Raw genomic sequence first — 20,831 nt, forward strand, 5'->3', positions numbered from 1 at the left:
TGCTGAGCAGTGGGAAAGACGGGATACATACAAATACAACACAAATGCTATCATTTGGAATGGAGGAATTTTTTTCATCTTGGAATAAGAGTACTGGGTTAGAGGAGAGAGAGAGATGCAGCTGAGTGCTGTAAAAGGGAATTCTTCTGTCACCATGTTTTATGTGCAAAGAATAAGGAGAAAAATTGAAACTACTGCGTTAGGTGATATTGTGGTTTTTTAGGTGATGTTGTGATGAAGACTGGACTCACATTTGGGAGAAGTTGTGTTCAAACCCCCCATCCATCTTTCCAGATGTAGATTTACCAATAGTTCATTCAATTAGTTCACTTGGGGACTGGAATAATCCTTTTAAAAAGGTCATAACTGTTTTTTCCCTAGCCTTCACTACTGATCAGTACTCTGTCTATATTTAGCTTATTATCAGTACTTTATACTCTGAGATGCCATTTTTTAAATGTTTAAAGTGATCTGTTCTAACAAGTCCGTTGTTATGTATACATAAAAAACACATCTCACATTGCAGTACCACCAGTGGTTCATGTTGTTGCAGTTCATAGTGATTATGGATATTGCAGTTTTCAAATATGTTGTTGCAGCGGTTTCTAGTATTGGTGGGATAGTGGTGGATGGTCGGATGTATACATCAGGAAGCAGTGGAGCTCATCAGCCTCCAGCTCAGTCTCAATCACCACAGCAGCAACCACAACCACAACCCCCACCGCCACCACCTCCACCACCACCACCACCCCAACCTCAACAGCAGCAGCAGCAACAACAACAACAGCACCACCACCAACAACAGCCGCAGCAGCAGCAACAGCACCAACAACAGCAGCAGCAACACCAACAACAGCAGCAGCAGCACCACCAACAACACCAACAGCAGCAGCAACCACAGCAACAACATCAGCATCTTCAGCAATCTCCACAGCCACAGCATGCACAGTTTCAGCAGACACTGCACCTCGCGCAGTCTCCACAGCAGCAACATCAGCAGCAACATCCAGCTGTGCAGTCAAGTCATGTACAACCTCCACATCAGCAGGCTCCCTTGGCACCACCACCTGTGCTTGGAAATCCTCCTCCGTATCCTCAAACCCCTCAGCAGGTGCAGCGACAGCAACCTCAGCCGCCGCCTCTGCATCATCAGCATCAGCAGCCGCAGCAGCAAGGACCCAGCCCACAGCCTCATCACCGTATTTCCCCACACAGCCGAATGTCTCCTCACCAGAGTGTGCCAGTGGGACCAACACCCAGTCGTAACATGATGCGACAGCCACCGCATGTGCCAGTACTTATGCAGACCAACCACCATCAGCAGGTTAGATTAGCTTCTGTATTTTTAAGACTAAATGAAACCTCAGAGAGAGTAAATGTTCAGCCCATTGTTTTACAATATACTTCTTTTCCTTAGGTGATACTTTATTTGGTCGTTCTGGATGGAGCTACTGCCGAAATCTCACTCTTTGAAATTTTATTATTATAGCTGGATATTGGAAATTATCCACAATATTCACATTTTACTGTGTTGGTGTCAACAGTCATAACTGATCGGAGAGAGTAGGATTTAGAACTGTCAAGGTGCTATGTGATGTATACAGGAGCAGCTACCATTTACTGTGTTAGGAACACACTTTATTTGTAACTGACCTACACAGTTTTGAGTAGCACTCATCTTCAGCAGTACCTTCACATACTGAATACTAATCAGTTTGAATGCCATGAAGTGCTATAACAATCCTAATACTTCGAAATATTCTATAAAACTTTCATGAGTAATTGCTTTGTGTGTGTGTGGGGGGGAGGAGGAGATAGTGACAGTACTAGGTAGGTTCTGTTTATTGTCACCAACAGAAAACCTCTCAACTTTCAGGGTAACAAAAGCAATGGACTTTTATAATAAAATTTAGTACAGTTAAATGTCAAGAAAAATTTGAATATCATGGTTTGATTATTGAACATGAATGTTGTTGTTGTTGTTGTTGTTGTGGTCTTCAGTTCTGAGACTGGTTTGATGCAGCTCTCCATGCTACTCTATCCTGTGCAAGCTTTTTCATCTCCCAGTACCTACTGCAACCTACATCCTTCTGAATCTGCTTAGTGTATTCATCTCTTGGTCTCCCTCTACGATTTTTACCCTCCACGCTGCCCTCCAATACTAAATTGGTGATCCCTTGATGCCTCAGAACATGTCCTACCAACCGATCCCTTCTTCTGGTCAAGTTGTGCCACAAACTTCTCTTCTCCCCAATCCTATTCAATACTTCCTCATTAGTTATGTGATCTACCCATCTAATCTTCAGCATTCTTCTGTAGCACCACATTTCGAAAGCTTCTATTCTCTTCTTGTCCAAACTATTTATCGTCCATGTTTCACTTCCATACATGGCTACACTCCATACAAATACTTTCAGAAATGACTTCCTGACACTTAAATCAATACTGGATGTTAACAAATTTCTCTTCTTCAGAAACGCTTTCCTTGCCATTGCCAGCCTACATTTTATATCCTCTCTACTTCGACCATCATCAGTTATTTTGCTCCCCAAATAGCAAAACTCCTTTACTACTTTAAGTGTCTCATTTCCTAATCTAATTCCCTCAGCATCACCCGACTTAATTAGACTACATTCCATTATCCTTGTTTTGCTTTTGTTGATGTTCATCTTATATCCTCCTTTCAAGACACTGTCCATTCCATTCAACTGCTCTTCCAAGTCCTTTGCTGTCTCTGACAGAATTACAATGTCATCGGCGAACCTCAAAGTTTTTATTTCTTCTCCATGAGTTTTAATACCTACTCCGAATTTTTCTTTTGTTTCCTTTACTGCTTGCTCAATATACAGATCGAACAACATCGGGGAGAGGCTACAACCCTGTCTTACTCCCTTCCCAACCACTGCTTCCCTTTCATGTCCCTCGACTCTTATAACTGCCATCTGGTTTCTGTACAAATTGTAAATAGCCTTTCGCTCCCTGTATTTTACCCCTGCCACCTTTAGAATTTGAAAGAGAGTATTCCAGTCAACATTGTCAAAAGCTTTCTCTAAGTCTACAAATGCTAGAAACGTAGGTTTGCCTTTCCTTAATCTTTCTTCTAAGATAAGTCGTAAGGTCAGTATTGCCTCACGTGTTCCAGTGTTTCTACGGAATCCAAACTGATCTTCCCCGAGGTTGGCTTCTACTAGTTTTTCCATTCGTCTGTAAAGAATTCGTGTTAGTATTTCGCAGCTGTGACTTATTAAGCTGATAGTTCGGTAATTTTCACATCTGTCAACACCTGCTTTCTTTGGGATTGGAATTATTATATTCTTCTTGAAGTCTGAGGGTATTTCGCCTGTTTCATACATGTTGCTCACCAGATGGTAGAGTTTTGTCAGGACTGGCTCTCCCACGGCCGTTAGTAGTTCCAATGGAATATTGTCTACTCCGGGGGCCTTGTTTCGACTCAGGTCTTTCAGTGCTCTGTCAATCTCTTCACGCAGTATCATATCTCCCATTTCATCTTCATCTACATCCTCTTCCATTTCCATAATATTGTTCTCAAGTACATCGCCCTTGTATAGACCCTCTATATACTCCTTCCACATTTCTGCTTTCCCTTCTTTGCTTAGAACTGGGTTTCCATCTGAGCTCTTGATATTCATACAAGTCGTTCTCTTATCTCCAAAGGTCTCTTTAATTTTCCTGTAGGCGGTATCTATCTTACCCCTAGTGAGATAGGCCTCTACATCCTTACATTTGTCCTCTAGCCATCCCTGCTTAGCCATTTTGCACTTCCTGTCGATCTCATTTTTGAGACGTTTGTATTCCTTTTTGCCTGTTTCACTTACTGCATTTTTATATTTTCTCCTTTCATCAATTAAATTCAATATTTCTTCTGTTACCCAAGGATTTCTACTAGCCCTCGTCTTTTTACCTACTTGATCCTCTGCTGCCTTCACTACTTCATCCCTCAAAGCTACCCATTCTTCTTCTACTGTATTTATTTCCCCCATTCCTGTCAATTGCTCCCTTATGCTCTCCCTGAATCTCTGTACAACCTCTGGTTCTTTTAGTTTATCCAGGTCCCATCTCCTTAAATTCCCACCTTTTTGCAGTTTCTTCAGTTTTAATCTACAGGTCATAACCAATAGATTGTGGTCAGAGTCCACATCTGCCCCTGGAAATGTCTTACAATTTAAAACCTGGTTCCTAAATCTCTGTCTTACCATTATATAATCTATCTCATACCTTTTAGTATCTCCAGGGTTCTTCCATGTATACAACCTTCTTTCATGATTCTTAAACCAAGTGTTGGTTATGATTATGTTGTGCTCTGTGCAAAATTCGACCAGGCGGCTTCCTCTTTCATTTCTGTCCCCCAATCCATATTCACCTACTATGTTTCCTTCTCTCCCTTTTCCTACACTCGAATTCCAGTCACCCATGACTATTAAATTTTCGTCTCCCTTCACAATCTGAATAATTTCTTTTATTTCATCATACATTTCTTCAATTTCTTCTTCATCTGCAGACCTAGTTGGCATATAAACTTGTACTACTGTAGTAGGCGTGGGCTTCGTATCTATCTTGGCCACAATAATGCGTTCACTATGCTGTTTGTAGTAGCTTACCCGCATTCCTATTTTCCTATTCATTATTAAACCTACTCCTGCTTTACCCCTATTTGATTTTGTGTTTATAACCCTGTAGTCACCTGACCAGAAGTCTTGTTCCTCCTGCCACCGAACTTCACTAATTCCCACTATATCTAACTTCAACCTATCCATTTCCCTTTTTAAATTTTCTAACCTACCTGCCCGATTAAGGGATCTGACATTCCACGCTCCGATCCGTAGAACGCCAGTTTTCTTTCTCCTGATAACGACATCCTCTTGAGTAGTCCCCGGCCGGAGATCCGAATGGGGGACTATTTTACCTCCGGAATATTTTACCCAAGAGGACGCCATCATCATGTAATCATACAGTAAAGCTGCATGCCCTCGGGAAAAATTACGGCTGTAGTTTCCCCTTGCTTTCAGCCGTTCGCAGTACCATCACAGCAAGGCCGTTTTGGTTATTGTTACAAGGCCAAATCAGTCAATCATCCAGACTGTTGCCCTTGCAACTACTGAAAAGGCTGCTGCCCCTCTTCAGGAACCACACGTTTGTCTGGCCTCTCAACAGATACCCCTTCGTTGTGGTTGCACCTACGGTACGGCTATCTGTATCGCTGAGGCACGCAAGCCTCCCCACCAACGGCAAGGTCCATGGTTCATGGGGGGGGGTGAACATGAATAGTCATACTAATCCTTTCCCATTTGTGAAATTATTTAAAATTTCTTTCGGATAGATTTGATTAGAAAGGAATACTTGACCCTACAGAATAAATCAGAACAAACCATACACATTGCCTAATCTATTACTAAAGAATGCCTCAAAAATCCTCTTGTCTGCCAAAGTTGGTGGAACAATAACATACAACATCCACATTTAATATTACAACCAGTAATGGAGAACAAATAAATTTCTATGTGAAGGCTCTCTCACTCCTATATTTAAATGTGAATGCCCGTATAACAATATATAAAAAAAAAAGTTTTCTAAGGAAATCAGACAGTTGGCTCATCCTCACAAGGAAGTGAATAATCAAAGTGTGAAACATATTGCTGTTTATTACTTCAACTACCAACCAGGCAAATAGGAGAGAGATCTTCTAAAAACAGACTCATTGATACCTTCTTTATAAAAGATACAATTAACTGTATTCTCCCCTTAGGGAAGTGTCTCAGTGATATATGGTAACATCTGGTTATACAGAGGTAATACATTTTAATATTGTATGTTTTGAAAACGCATTAAAACTGGTATTGGCAGTATTCCTCATTTAATTTCAGCACCTCCTACACTGATGTGCATGCACCATGCCCTGTAGTTCCATCTGTTACTTGCTATAATAGACACTGAGTGGCACAATTACCTTGTCCATCCAGCACCCACTAGCTGTAGCTGTCCTTTGTTCCTCATTCAAAGTGTTGATTTTTTTTCTCACCATCTTGTGTTCCCATATAACATGAAATACAAATAAGAGTTGATGTCGGTACATTATTCTTAACTGCCACTGTACTGCTAATCAGTGAAGGACTTCATTATTCACTTTATCTCCACTGTTCAAAATATTTTTCAGCTGTTCATCACATCAAAAGATAAACCAGAAGTAACAGAAAACACGAGAGAGGTGCAAGTGATGTATATATAAATAAAAACCACCATATAAACTCAACATATTTCTCACTTCTTAATTTGCTGAATCATTTTAGTAACTACGAGTAAATTTCATGCTAATAGCAGGACAAGTTAGTTTTTCACTCGTGGAAATGGAAAGAAGAACACATTGACACCGGTGTGTCAGACCCACCATACTTGCTCCGGACACTGCGAGAGGGCTGTACAAGCAATGATCACATGCACGGCACAGCGGACACACCAGGAACCGCGGTGTTGGCCGTCGAATGGCGCTAGCTGCGCAGCATTTGTGCACCGCCGCCGTCAGTGTCAGCCAGCTTGCCATGGCATACGGAGCTCCATCGCAGTCTTTAACACTGGTAGCATGCCGCGACAGCGTGGACGTGAACCGTATGTGCAGTTGACGGACTTTGAGCGAGGGCGTATAGTGGGCATGCGGGAGGCCGGGTGGACGTACCGCCGAATTGCTCAACACGTGGGGCGTGAGGTCTCCACAGTACATCGATGTTGTCGCCAGTGGTCGGCGGAAGGTGCACGTGCCCGTCAACCTGGGACCGGACCGCAGCGACGCACGGATGCACGCGAAGACCGTAGGATCCTACGCAGTGCCGTAGGGGACCGCACCGCCACTTCCCAGCAAATTAGGGACACTGTTGCTCCTGGGGTATCGGTGAGGACCATTCGCAACCGTCTCCATGAAGCTGGGCTACGGTCCCGCACACCGTTAGGCCGTCTTCCGCTCACGCCCCAACATCGTGCAGCCCGCCTCCAGTGGTGTCGCGACAGGCGTGAATGGAGGGACGAATGGAGACGTGTCGTCTTCAGCGATGAGAGTCGCTTCTGCCTTGGTGCCAATGATGGTCGTATGCGTGTTTGGCGCCGTGCAGGTGAGCGTCACAATCAGGACTGCATACGACCGAGGCACACAGGGCCAACACCCGGCATCATGGTGTGGGGAGCGATCTCCTACACTGGCCGTACACCACTGGTGATCGTCGAGGGGACACTGAATAGTGCACGGTACATCCAAACCGTCATCGAACCCATCGTTCTACCATTCCTAGACCGGCAAGGGAACTTGCTGTTCCAACAGGACAATGCACGTCCACATGTATCCCGTGCCACCCAACGTGCTCTAGAAGGTGTAAGTCAACTACCCTGGCCAGCAAGATCTCCGGATCTGTCCCCCATTGAGCATGTTTGGGACTGGATGAAGCGTCGTCTCACGCGGTCTGCACGTCCAGCACGAACGCTGGTCCAACTGAGGCGCCAGGTGGAAATGGCATGGCAAGCCGTTCCACAGGACTACATCCAGCATCTCTACGATCGTCTCCATGGGAGAATAGCAGCCTGCATTGCTGCGAAAGGTGGATATACACTGTACTAGTGCCGACATTGTGCATGCTCTGTTGCCTGTGTCTATGTGCCTGTGGTTCTGTCAGTGTGATCATGTGATGTATCTGACCCCAGGAATGTGTCAATAAAGTTTCCCCTTCCTGGGACAATGAATTCACGGTGTTCTTATTTCAATTTCCAGGAGTGTAGAAATGGACATAACTCAAGCTTGTAATCTTCAACAAAGCAGTGGTATTATCAACAAGAAACATATCTGATTTAACATGACATTTGCTACAAAACATTGCTGAAGGTACCAACAGCAGATTGTCTAAATCAAAAATAGAATGTTTATTTCAAGCAACTGCAGGTTTAAAGTGCACTTACAACCTTTTACTTCACCTTAAATGATAGGCTGTCCTTATCAGTCTTATATGTGATAGCACGCTGAAACTGCAAATCAGAACTGAGGAAGAATATAAAAGAAAACAGAAAATGTTTGTGAAATAATATTTTCGCTAGATGAATGTAAAGCATATGTTGATTAGTTTATTCTACAATCATTTGGAACAGCTTTTCTACGTTCAAACTGTTTCGAATAGCTTCATCACCTAATGAATTGCTTCAGTACCTCACATTCTAAAACAAACCACAATGTGCCAAAAAATTGACATAATCAAATTTCATAATTATACACAGGATAAATTGGGTGCTACTATCACCATCAAGTGGAACTCGTAATATTAATTCCAGCACCATGTTTATCCTGTGTACAGCCATGAAATTTGATGAATTCAAATATTTTGGCGCATTATGGCTTGAATCTAGAATATGATAATGCGAAGATCTTTCAAAATCTTTTGAGGATGGCATACATACTTAAATTGATAATAGGATGAATTTGAACATTGCATCCCTTGTAACTATCTGGTGAAAAGCTGTCATTGAATAAATGCAGTTGACTACACTGACAACCATAGTGAAAATTTATAAAATATGCTATAGACAGTAATAATGCATGTGAAATCAGAAAATGTAGCAACAAGGAGATGCTGAAAAAGTGTCTCAGAATTTTTTTGTGTGAAAATTCATTAAAGATTTTTAAATAAAACAAATGTTATTAACACTCCACATCTTTATTTTTCGTGTCTAAACTCCTTTATTTCTCAACATTGCCAGCTAGGCAACAAACACATTTCTCCCAACGAGAGACCAGTTTGTTGATACCATCACTGCAGAATGTTTGGCTTTATTCTTCATGACTATATATTTATTTGTATTTATTCTTTATGTCTACATATTTTTTTGTCTTTATTATTTATGTCTACATATTTATTTCTCAACATACCCAACCTGGCAACGAACACATTTCTCCCAATAAGAGACCAGCTTGTCAATACCATTGCTGTAGAATGTTTGGTTTTGTTGATAGAACCACAACCTCACCACTGCTTGCACCACTTTATCACCATCAAAATGAAGTCTTGGAGGTTTGTCGATAACAGTGAACCCAAGGCGGTGGATTGTTGCAGGTCACAGCACCCATGTGTGGTGTGGCATTATTGTGAAGGGGAGGGTGCTCCATGCATGGACAATCCTTTTTGAGTTCAAAACTCCTTTACAGCTCACTGTTTCTTGCGCACCAATGTAGTTATGTTACACACAGCCAAGTTACAAGTTATAGCCCTCTAGTGACAGAGGGTTGCAGATATACAACATGAAGAGTAAAGATGTAGAATGTTAATAATGTTCATTGAGAGTTTTACATAAAAAATTTGGAGTCATTACTTTTTGGCATGCTCTTACACATCAACTATGGGGAAAGGAAGAGAAGAAAGAGAAGTCCTGGAGGTGAACCAAGGACTAACAGAAGTACTTGAATTTGGTGATTTGCACAGTGCCTACAAAAATATCTCTCTCGAGGAGGCAATACCCCTTTGTTTCAAGAGCAATTTATGTCAGTCATTACACTTTTTTAACTTCAAACTAACATTTTGCAGAAGGAAAGGAGTGGGTGTTTCTTAGGGCTCATATGCAATTTAGTGGCATAGATGTGATCTGTTTTTGCTGACATTAGGAAAATATTGTTGTTGTTGTGCTTGTAAAACCAGTATATCACTTCTCTTCATTCAGTTCATTTGTGCATGCGCACCAATAAATATACGGGACAGATGGTACAGAACTACAGAGTACAATGAGTTCACAGAACAAAGCCAAAACCAACCACATACAAGTAGCTCAAGCAGTGATTTACTAGCTGGTGTGTGACAGTACAACTACACAGTAGCACCCCCCAGGGGATCCACAACTCTTTTGTGGCTACGTGCGTAGCGAGCACGGGACCCCGAGCTAATGTGGCCTTCCTTCCTTTCCGGGCTGCATACCTTCCCTTTCCGCATCCTTCCCCATCCCCCATCTTCGTCCCCCCCCCCCCCCCTCCCCCACCTCTGGCTCTTTCCTTCCCTTTCTCCCCCTCTGGGAGTATGGTTTGTGCCTACATCCGGAGACGGACGCTTGTAAATGTACCGCATTCTTCGCCTTCCTTGCTTGTATGTCTTCATCCTTCCTTTGTCCTTCTCTTTTCTTACCTCTTCTCTTTACCCTTTTCTCCGCTGCGACGTTTGAGACCTCTCTTCTTTCCTTTCCCTTTCTCTTTCGTCCTCCCTGTGCGTGTCTGAAGGCCGACCCACGCACATCCATGCGTAGCCGGTGACGGGGTAACGCGTAATTCCCCGCCCCGGGTAGACAGGTAGGACACGTACGTACCCTCTGGTAACGGCCAGGCCCAGGGAGGGGTGATTACCCGAGCTGATACCTTCTGAAAGTGCCGATTGGTCCCTCCGTCCATTTGTCGGGCGGTTTGACCTGAGGTGTGAACAATCACCTAAGGCGGGAGTGCTCTCAGAGAGGGCCCCCACAAGGAAGGAGCCCGCCATCGGAGACGCCGGTAATCATGGGGGATTCTTCCGCAATGGTTTCCTCACCTTCCACTATGTCTGCTCACAAACGTAAGTTCACTGAGTCTCAGCCACAGTCAGTTCTTCCATCGTTGCCACAGTTCCTTGTTGTTTCTCGGTCTGACGACAGTCACGACTTCTCCACGGTCAACCCTTTCATTATTCAGAAAGGTGTCGACGCAATTGCAGGTCCTGTAAAGTCTTGTTCCAGATTACGGAATGGCACCCTGTTGTTAGAAACAGTCAGTGCCCTCCAGGCACAAAAATTGCTGCGTGCCTCACTACTACACACCTTCCCTGTCTGGGTGAAACCGCACCGTACTTTAAATTCCTCGCGTGGAGTCGTTTATACACGCTCCCTCGATGGATTGTCTGACGAAGAAATTCAGCACTACCTGTCTGACCAGGGCGTAACGGCTGTTCATAGGGTTATGAAAAGGGTTGACACGAACATCATTCCAACCCGCACTGTCTTCTTGACATTTGACAAAGTTCAACTCCCATCGAAAATCAAAGCAGGCTATGAGATAATTTCCGTTCGCCCTTACGTCCCAAACCCTACGCGTTGCTATCGGTGTCAGCGGTTCAATCACACCAGCCAGTCCTGTTCCAATCCGGCCAAATGTGTTACGTGTGGCAAGGATGCCCGTGAGGGTGCTTGTCCACCTCCATCCCCTCGCTGCATCAACTGTATGGGTGACCACGCTACTTCCTCTCAAGATTGTCCCGTTTTTAAGGACGAAAAGCTCATCCAGGAAATTAGAGTAAAGGAAAAGGTGTCGACCTTTGCTGCTCGAAAATTATTCGCCAGTCGACAGCCCACCGTGCCTCAGAAAGGAAAATACAGCACTGTCCTTGCTTCTCCTCGGCCAACAAAGGAGGCGGCCACGCAGACTTGCGACCTCACCTTTAGTGCCACGGTCGTCAGATCGGCCAGCGCAAAGATCGCCCGTTCAACCTCACCACTTTTGCCTGCCCACTCTCTGGCTCACCCTTCGTCGAGTTCTGCTAAATCTCGAGCCCACAAGTCGGACACCAAGACTTCGAAAAAAGAGCATACTCGTGAAGAGTTTTTACGTACGGCAACTTCCCAACCATCGGTTCCTCCTTCCTCTAAACATCATACTTCCAAGAAGGCTACAAAGAAACCCAGTTCCTCTCCTTCTCCGCCAAGGCGTGTCCCATCTACAGCACCACCTGGCGGAAATCGCCCTCGGCCGTCTTCTGTGTCGCCGAGGCGCACTGCTGGCGGCCGATCAACCGGCCGATCGCTGGTGGCAGGAGCTGCTCCTGACCAATCTATGGATCAGGATCTTCTGCCTTCGACTGAATGCCATTCCATGCTGTCGGTCGCAAGCTCAGAGCAGTCGTTGAGTTGACAGCGACCTTGGTCACATTCCTCCATTTTCTGTTCACCCTATGTCCATTATCCACTCGAATATCCACGGTATTCGAGCCAATTGGGATGAATTGTCGATCCTCTTACGATCCTACTCGCCGGTCATCTTCTGTCTTCCGGAAACAAAGCTGCGTCCCCATGACCACTTTGTTCTCCCTCATTTTCAGTCCGTCCGATATGATCTCCCCTCTGTTGAAGGCACTCCAGCACATGGAGGACTCATGATTCTTCTCCATGAAACTCTCCATTATCACCCAATCCATTTAAACACTTCCTTCCAAGCTGTCGTCGTCCGTCTTTCCCTTTCCGGATACATGTTCTCTCTTTGTACTGTATACATTCCATCGTCCACACCAATGGCACGAGCTGATCTCCTTCATCTTCTTGGTCAGCTTCCATCCCCATATTTGCTGGTTGGGGACTTCAATGCCCACCACCCGCTTTGGGGATCTCCACATCCTTGTCCACGTGGCTCACTATTGCTAGACGTCTTCCACCAAGCAGATCTAGTTTGCCTTAACACTGGGGTCCCTACATTTTTGTCTGCGTCCACGACAAATTTATCTCATTTCGACCTTGCGGTCGGTACTGTTCCGCTAGCTCGGCACTTCGAATGGTTCGCCCTTGATGGTACACACTCGAGTGACCACTTTCCATGTGTCCTTAGACTGCAGCCTCAACTGCCCTACATGCGCACGCAACACTGGAAGTTTGCCCAAGCCGATTGGACACTTTTTTCGTCTCTAGCGACATTCGATGACCGTCACTTTCCCAGCGTCGACGATGAGGTCACACATATTACCGACGTTATTCTTACAGCTGCGGAACATTCAATACCACGCACCTCCGAATTGCCCCGGCGCCCCCCAGTTCCTTGGTGGAACGAGGCATGCCGTGATGCAATACGTGAGCGGCGACGTGCTCTCCGCGTTTTCCGCCACCATCCTACTTTGGCCAACTGTATCCGCTATAAGCAGTTCCGAGTGCGATGCCGTCGTGTCATCTGCGATAGCAAGAAGGCAAGCTGGAAATTCTTTATTAGCTCATTTAACACCTTCACTCCCTCCTCGGAAGTTTGGAGTCGGCTTCGACGGTTCTCAGGCGCGCCTAGTTTCTCCCCGGTCTCTGGGCTCACTGTCGCGCATGGCACATTAGTGGACCCCGTCGCAATTTCTAACTCGTTGGGTCAGAACTTTGCTGAGATTTCGAGCTCTTCAAATTACCCGCCAGCGTTTCTCCCGAAGAAACGTGCGACCTCTTGCTTTCTCCTCTCAAAATCGCGAAAGCTACAATACTGTTTTCTCCTTGCGGGAACTCCAACATGCACTCTCTTCTTCCCGCTCCTCCGCCCCAGGACCGGATGGTATCCACGTCCAAATGTTGCTGCATTTATCAACCCATAGTCTGCATTACCTCCTTCGCCTTTATAATCGAATTTGGACCGACAGTACTTTTCCCAGACGATGGCGGGAAGCTATCGTCGTTCCTGTTCCGAAACCTGGAAAGGACAAACATCTCCCCTCTAGCTATCGCCCCATTTCTCTCGCGAGTAGTGTCTGTAAGGTTTTGGAGCGTATGGTGAATTACCGTTTAGCGTGGTGGCTGGAATCCCGCAGTCTTTTAACACCTGCCCAATGCGGATTCCGAAAGCATCGTTCTGCACTTGACCATCTTGTTGCTCTCTCCACTTATATCATGAACAATTTTCTCTGGAAACGCCAAACAGTAGCAATATTTTTTGATCTGGAGAGAGCATACGATACCTGTTGGAGGACAGGCATCCTCCGCACACTGTTCTCTTGGGGCTTTCGAGGTCGGCTGCCCCTTTTTCTTCGCAAATTTATGGCTGAGCGCACATTTAGGGTGCGGGTGAACACTACTCTCTCCCGTACTTTCTCCCAAGAAAACGGGGTACCCCAGGGCTCCGTGCTGAGTGTTGTACTGTTTGCCATTGCCATCAATCCAATTATGGATTGTCTCCTTCCTGATGTCTCGGGCTCCCTCTTTGTGGACGATTTTGCTATCTACTACAGCTCTCAACGGACCAGCCTTCTTGAACGACGTCTTCAAGGATGTCTCGATCGCCTCCACTCTTGGAGCATCGAAACTGGCTTCCGTTTTTCTCCCAGTAAGACCGTTTGTGTTAATTTTTGGCGACGTAAGGAGTTTCTTCCGCCCTCCTTACATCTAGGTCCTGTCAACCTTCCGTTTTCAGACGTCGCTAAATTCTTGGGTCTTATGTTTGACAGAAAACTGTGCTGGTCCTCCCACGTTTCCTATCTTTCGGCTCGCTGTCTGCGATCCCTTAACACCCTCCGTGTCCTGAATGGTACCTCCTGGGGAGCGGACCGAGTGGTCCTTCTCCGCCTCTATCGCGCCTTAGTGTGCTCGAAATTGGACTATGGAAGCATAGTCTACTCCTCTGCTCGGCCGTCTATTCTTCGGCGTCTCGACTCTATCCACCACCGTGGATTATGTTTAGTGTCTGGCGCTTTTTACACCAGCCCTGTGGAAAGCCTTTATGCTGAGACTGCTGAACCTCCACTGTCCAATCGGCGAGCAGTCCTTCTGAGTCGTTATGCTAGCCATCTGTCTTCCATGCCTGCTAATCCAGCCCATGACATTTTTTTCGACGCCTCCTTTGATGTAGGGTATGCAGGCCGCCCCTCCTCCCTACTACCACCGGGAGTCCGCTTCCGTCAACTGCTCCATTCTCTTTCCTTCCGCTTTCCTAAAACCTTCTTGACAACTTGGGGTACAGCACCGCCTTGGCTCCGTCCCCGGATCTGCCTGCTCCGTGACCTCTGTCGATTTCCCAAGGATGGTACCCCTTCACTTGTTTATCGTCGGGCATTTGCTGCTCTATGTGCACAAATGACGGACACCACATTTATTTACACCGACGGCTCGAAAACATCGTTAGGTGTAGGGAGTGCCTATATTGTTGGCGACACCCCAAATCACTTTCGGCTTCCCGACCAGTGTTCGGTTTATACTGCGGAGCTTTACGCTGTTCTCCAGGCTGTCCACTACATCCGCCGCCATCAGCGGATACAGTACGTTATCTGCTCAGATTCTCTCAGCTCTCTCCTCAGTCTCGAAGCTCTTTATCCTGTGCACCCTCTGGTCCACCGGATTCAGGACTGTCTGCGCTTGCTCCACCTGGGGGGCGTCTCGGTGGCGTTCCTCTGGCTCCCGGGACATGTTGGTATCTGTGGAAATGAGGCGGCCGATATTGCAGCCAAGGCTGCAGTCTCTCTTCCTCGGCCAGCTATTCAATCGATTCCCTTCGCCGATCTACGGAGCGTTCTATGTCGACGTGTTGTTCATTTATGGCACACGCATTGGTCGACACTTACCCATAATAAATTGCGGGACATGAAAGCTCTTCCTTGTGCTTGGACCTCTTCCTCCCGAACGCGTCGTCGGGAGGAGGTAATTTTAACTAGACTCCGGATAGGGCACTGTCTTTTTAGCCATCGACATCTTTTAAGCGGCGATCCTCCCCCACTCTGTCCCCACTGCTCTCAGCTGTGGACGGTAAGACACCTTTTAATTGAGTGCCCCTATTTTAATCCGTTACGCTCCCGTCTACAGCTTTCGCCTGATATATTGTCGATTTTAGCAGATGACACGCGCTCAGCCGACCGCGTTCTCAAGTTTATTAGTGCCAGTGAAATGACGTCAGTCATTTGAAGCTTTTTTTGGGGACAACCAACCCCTTTCTGTAGTGGATTTTTAAGCCTTCCTTCTGCTTTTAGTTTCTCCAATTTTATGACTTTTGTTCCCATTGCTGCTGGTTTTCAATTTCGGCTTTTTACTGTTTCCTAAGTCACGGACCGGGCGCTAATGACCATAGAAGTTTTGCGCCCTAAAACCAAAACAAACAAACAAACAAACAAAAAAATACACAGTGGCAGGGGTATGTGTGGTCAGATGCTGAAACTACCTCAATTTTAGAAGCATAATAGAAAATAACAACAATGTTATTTTGTTAATTTTTTATTTCAATCTCATTTAAAAAGTAGAAAGTGTTGCTAAATTTCCCAGTGAAACGTACCAAGATCTACAGTTGTAATTTAGTTGTCTTTTTGCAACAGGTTACATCTTCAACACATCCTCAGCAGCTTGGCACTGATGGTGTGAATGCTAATCTCCGTGGCCTTCTGTCACATCAAGTGTATCAGCAAGGTGGTGGTGGACCAGTGTTACGAGTTAGTGTGTCAAACCAACCTGTCCAACAACATGTTGGTGCAGCACCCACAGCTTACCGTGTCCCAGTTGGACATGCGTACCAGCACCCACCACGCTATTCTGCCCAGCAGCAGGTATGCCGTGTATTATATTTACTTGCCTTAATAAGCTTCTAGGAAAAATATAGAGGAAATGCGTCACTTGTCAAAAAATATCTTTTAAGAATTATTTGCTCAAAAATAATCTTTCAAGTATTTACGAAGGTTAACAGGATTGCCGTTGCTCAGATTGTCACAGTTGTGAAAATCGTGGGATGAGAGTTTTGGACTGTGGACAGGTGTTGAAATGCTTACTGGGCAATGTCTTAACACCCATTTTAAAATTTGTTACTGAAAGGAAAGTTGTAATCCCATGTGAGGCATTCTATAGCACATTTTATTGATTGTTTGGTGCTGTTCTTCCTGTGTGTCTTTATAGCATTGAATATTTATCATTCTTCTTTAATGTAGGACAAGGTGCCTACCCTTGATGCTGTAAAATAATACCGTTGTCATCTATCCAGTACTTGCTTGTAAAATATAATGTCATTTTCTTTTCCTCCATTGACTTTACACCACAGTTCCTTGTGACACAGTTGCAAGTGATTTGGGGGGCCTAACTGTCTCTTGTAAGTGTTTGCTACTATGTCAGTTGATGTAAAACGTGGCCAGTTCTTTTTGTTTTGCTTTACAGATGGTATTTCGCAACATTTCTTATAAGTATTGGCTTATACCAGCAGTGCACAAGTTCCTCTGTAATGATAAGGCAATTTTGTCTTATTAGATGACTACCATGTGAAATGCACATTGATGAAATATAAAATTGCTGTTGTCTTGAATTGCCTGATGACTGAGTCAGAACTACAGTCTTCAGTTAGTTATTTAGTCTGTCATGATGGACAAATACCAGACGGTAAACTGAGCTGTCATTATAGCTTTACGGCTGCTGTTTGTGTAATTTGAATGGTAGAGCGCAGCCATTCATAGTTCATTCACAAGCACAATGTGCTCGCTATGTTGCCTGTTTCGTAGATATGTGCAGAGCCTTGTGCTGTATGACTGGCTGCACTCTAGTAACAGTGCCTGCCACCAGTGTAATCTGTCAATCACAGAGGTATTTTACTTGAGCTATTGTTCTTTGATGGGTGTTTCATCTTAGCCTCTAGATATGCTCTGAACTTCTTCCACCAAAAGGTGGTGGTTGTTGGGGTGGTGGGGACAAACAGCACTGTGTGATGCCTTACCTCTAATTATGGTGATAGTGCGGCACCCTTCATTATATATGTAGTATCGGGGAAGGAAAAAACAAGGTGGGGCTGACTGGTTTATATGGCATTGCACTATACTTTAGTCGAGATAGCATAAGATGTTCCCTGACAGCTCGTAGTGCTGTTGCCAGCTTTCAACTATGAAGCGCTAATGGCTGCAGGTGCAAACAGTAGCCACCTGCAGAGCTGTGACAACACAGTGGCCTTGCTACAGCGACATTTACAGAATCATGTTGTGTTGCTGGTTGATGTAGGCCCATGAAGCTGTCATACCCAGCCCACTGCCTCTGTCAGGGATCAACTTACTCTGACTCAGCTATACATGACCTTTATACTACTCTACGTTTTTAAGAATGTGTCTCAAATATTTAACTTCTGGTTGGAAAGATCAACATTTCTGTAGGTTGCATAGCAAGTTTGGTGCTTTAACAGAGGCCTATTGTAGGCTTCATATAGGCCCAGGGTGCTAGGTCATATGACACACTGCCACAGACATTATGACAGAGGGCTCACAGTCCCCCCATTAAATATTGGAACAGTTAACACCCATGTATACTGTGTTTTCCAATATCCAGCAGCTCTGTTAAACAATAGTGGAGATGCACTTGAACAGTTGGTTCAATGGGAAGTTGAAACAGAATACTGAGACTATGGATAGCTGCTTGAACCCAACTTTATACATATGAATGAGGTAGTAGTGCCAGTTGCATGGAACGCAGCATGTGTTATGGTCACTGTCCTACTAGGAGAAGTCCCCAGTGTGAGATCGAATTTTTGAAACCAACTATGTGTTGGTTAGGGTCCCAACTATCACACCCTGCAGCTATTCACCCTTGTGGGCCCTTATTTGTGAGTAATCGACAAGAAGATAATTCATAATGTAGTCGTCGTCTTCAGTGCAAAGATGGGTTTGATGCAGCTCTCCGTGCTACTCTATCATGTGCAAGCCTGTTCATCTCCAAGTAACTACTGCAACCTACATCCTTCTCAATCTGGTTACTGTATTCATCTCTTGGTCTATCTCTACAATTTCTACCCCTCACACTTCCCTCCAGTACTAAAATGGTGTGTCAGAATGTATCCTACGAAGTGATCCCTTCTTGTAGTCAGGTTGTGCCACAAATTTCTTTCTGTACCTCCTCATTAGTTGCATGATCTGCCCATCTAATCTTCAGCATTCTTCTGTAGCAACACATTTCAAAAGCTTCTATGCTCTTCTTCTCTAAACTGTTTATTGTCCATATTTCTCTTACATGGCCATATTCCATACAAATACTTTCAGAAAAGACTTCCTGACACTTAAAACTATACTTGATGTTAAGGAATTTCTTTTCTTCAGAAACGCTTTTCTTCCCATTCCAGTCTACATTTTCCATCCTATCTACTTCGAGCATCATCAGTTATTTTCCTACCGCACTAGCAAAACTCATCTAGTACTGTGTCTCACTTCCTAATTTGATTCCCTCGGCATCAGCTGATTTAATTCGATTGTACTCCATTATCCTCATTCTGCTTTTGTTGATGTTCATTTTATATCCTCCTTTCAAGACACTGTTCAGTCCATTCAACTGCTCTTCTGAGTCCTTTGGCGTCTCTGACAGTTGTACGATGTCATTGGCAAACCTCAAAGTTTTTGTTTCTTCTCCCTGGACTGTAATTCAAATTTTTCTTTTATTGCTTGCTCCAAATTTTTCTTTTGTTTCCTTTATTGCTTGCTCAGTAACAGATTGAATAACATCTGGTGTAGGCTACAGCTCTGTCTCACTCTATTCTCAACCACTGCTTCCCTTTCATGCCCTTTGACTCTTATTACTACCATCTGGTTCTTGTACAAATTGTAAATAGCCTTTCGCTCCCTTATGTTAGCCGTGCTGCATTTAGAATTAGAAAGAGAATATTCCAGTCAACATTGCCAAAAGCTTTCTCTCTAAGTTTGCAAATGCTGTAAATGTAGCTTTGTCTTTCCTTAACCTATCTTCTGTGAGAAGTTGTAGGGCCAGTATTGCCTTGCATGTTCCTGCATTTCTCTGGAATCTAAACTGACCTTCCCCGAGGTCAACTTCTATCAGTTTTTCCATTTTTCTATACAGAATTCGTGTTTGTATCCTGCAGCCATGATTTATTAAACTGATAATTCGGTAACTTTCACACCTGTCAGCGCCTGCTTTTTTTCGCATTAGAATTATTATATTCTTCATGAAGTCTGAGGGTATTTTGCCTGTCTCACACAACTTGCTCACATGATGAAAGAGTTTTGTTAGGCTGGTTCTCCCATGGCTATCAGTTGTTCTAACAGAATGTTGTCTGCTCCTGGGACCTCGTTTTGACTTAGGTCTTCCAGAGCTCTGTCAAAATTTTTGCGCCATATCATATCTCCCATCTGATATTCATCTACGTTCTCTTCCATTTCCATAATATTGCCCTCAAGTACATTTCCCTTGTGTAGACCCTCTATATACTTATTCCACATTTCTGCTTTCCCTTTTTTGCTTAGGGCTGGTCTCCCATCTGAGCTCATGATGTTCATACAGGTGGTTCTCATTTCTCCAAAGGTCTCCTTAATTTTCCTGTAGGTGGCATCTGTCTTTCTCCCAGTGATATATTCTTCTAAATACATTTGCCCTCTATCCATTCCTGCTTTGTGATTTAGCATTCCTGTCACTCTCATTTTTTAGACATTTATATTCTTTTTTGCCTGCTTCATTTACTACAGTTTTATATTTTCACCTTTCGCCAGTTAAATTCAGTATCAGTTGTTACCCTCCAGTTTCTACTAGCCTCGTCTTTTTACCTTGTTGATCTGCTGCTTTCATTACTTCATCTCCCAAAGCTACCCATTCTTCTTCTACCATATTCCTTTCCCTCATTCATGTCAATCACTCCGCAGAGCTCCCTCTGAAACTCTTTACAACCTATGGTTCTTTCAGTTTATCCACGTCCCATCTCCTTAAATTCCTACCTTTTTGCAGTTTCTTTAATCTACAGTTCATAACCAATAAATTGTGGTCAGAGTCCACATGAGCCCTAGGAAATGTCTTCAAATTAAAATTTGAAATCTGGTTCCTAAATCTCTGTCTTGCCATTATGTAATCAGTCTGAAACCTTCAGTTGTCTCCATGTCTTCTGCATGTACACAAACTTCTTTCATGATTCTTTAACCAACTGTTAGCGATGATTAAATTATGCTCTGTGCAAAATTCTACCAGGCAGCTTCCTCCCTCATTCCTTATTCACCTACTATTTTTCCTCCTCTTCCTTTTCCTACCACCGAATTCCATTCCGCCATGACTATTACATTTTCGCCTCCCTTAACTTCTCTATAATTTCTTTTATTTCATCATACATTTCTTCAATCTCTTTATCATCTGTGGACCTAATTGTCATGTAAACTTGCAATACTGTGGTAGTT

At 44.3% G+C, this 20,831-nt stretch overlaps 1 protein-coding gene across 2 annotated transcripts in view; it reads left to right on the forward strand.

Annotated features, from left to right (window-relative positions):
- The window catches only part of LOC124621934 (E3 ubiquitin-protein ligase TRIM33), a 131,610-nt gene that overhangs the window by 25,533 nt on the left and 85,246 nt on the right, over positions 1–20,831 (forward strand). For both annotated transcript variants that reach the window (XM_047147442.1, XM_047147443.1), the window contains exons 8-9: positions 600–1,324; positions 16,023–16,250. In XM_047147442.1, the coding sequence (XP_047003398.1) occupies positions 600–1,324; positions 16,023–16,250 (953 nt within the window). The remainder of the gene's footprint in view (positions 1–599; positions 1,325–16,022; positions 16,251–20,831) is intronic.

This window comes from Schistocerca americana, chromosome 7, assembly GCF_021461395.2.
Source record: "Schistocerca americana isolate TAMUIC-IGC-003095 chromosome 7, iqSchAmer2.1, whole genome shotgun sequence".
Classification (NCBI taxonomy): Eukaryota; Metazoa; Arthropoda; class Insecta; order Orthoptera; family Acrididae; genus Schistocerca; species Schistocerca americana.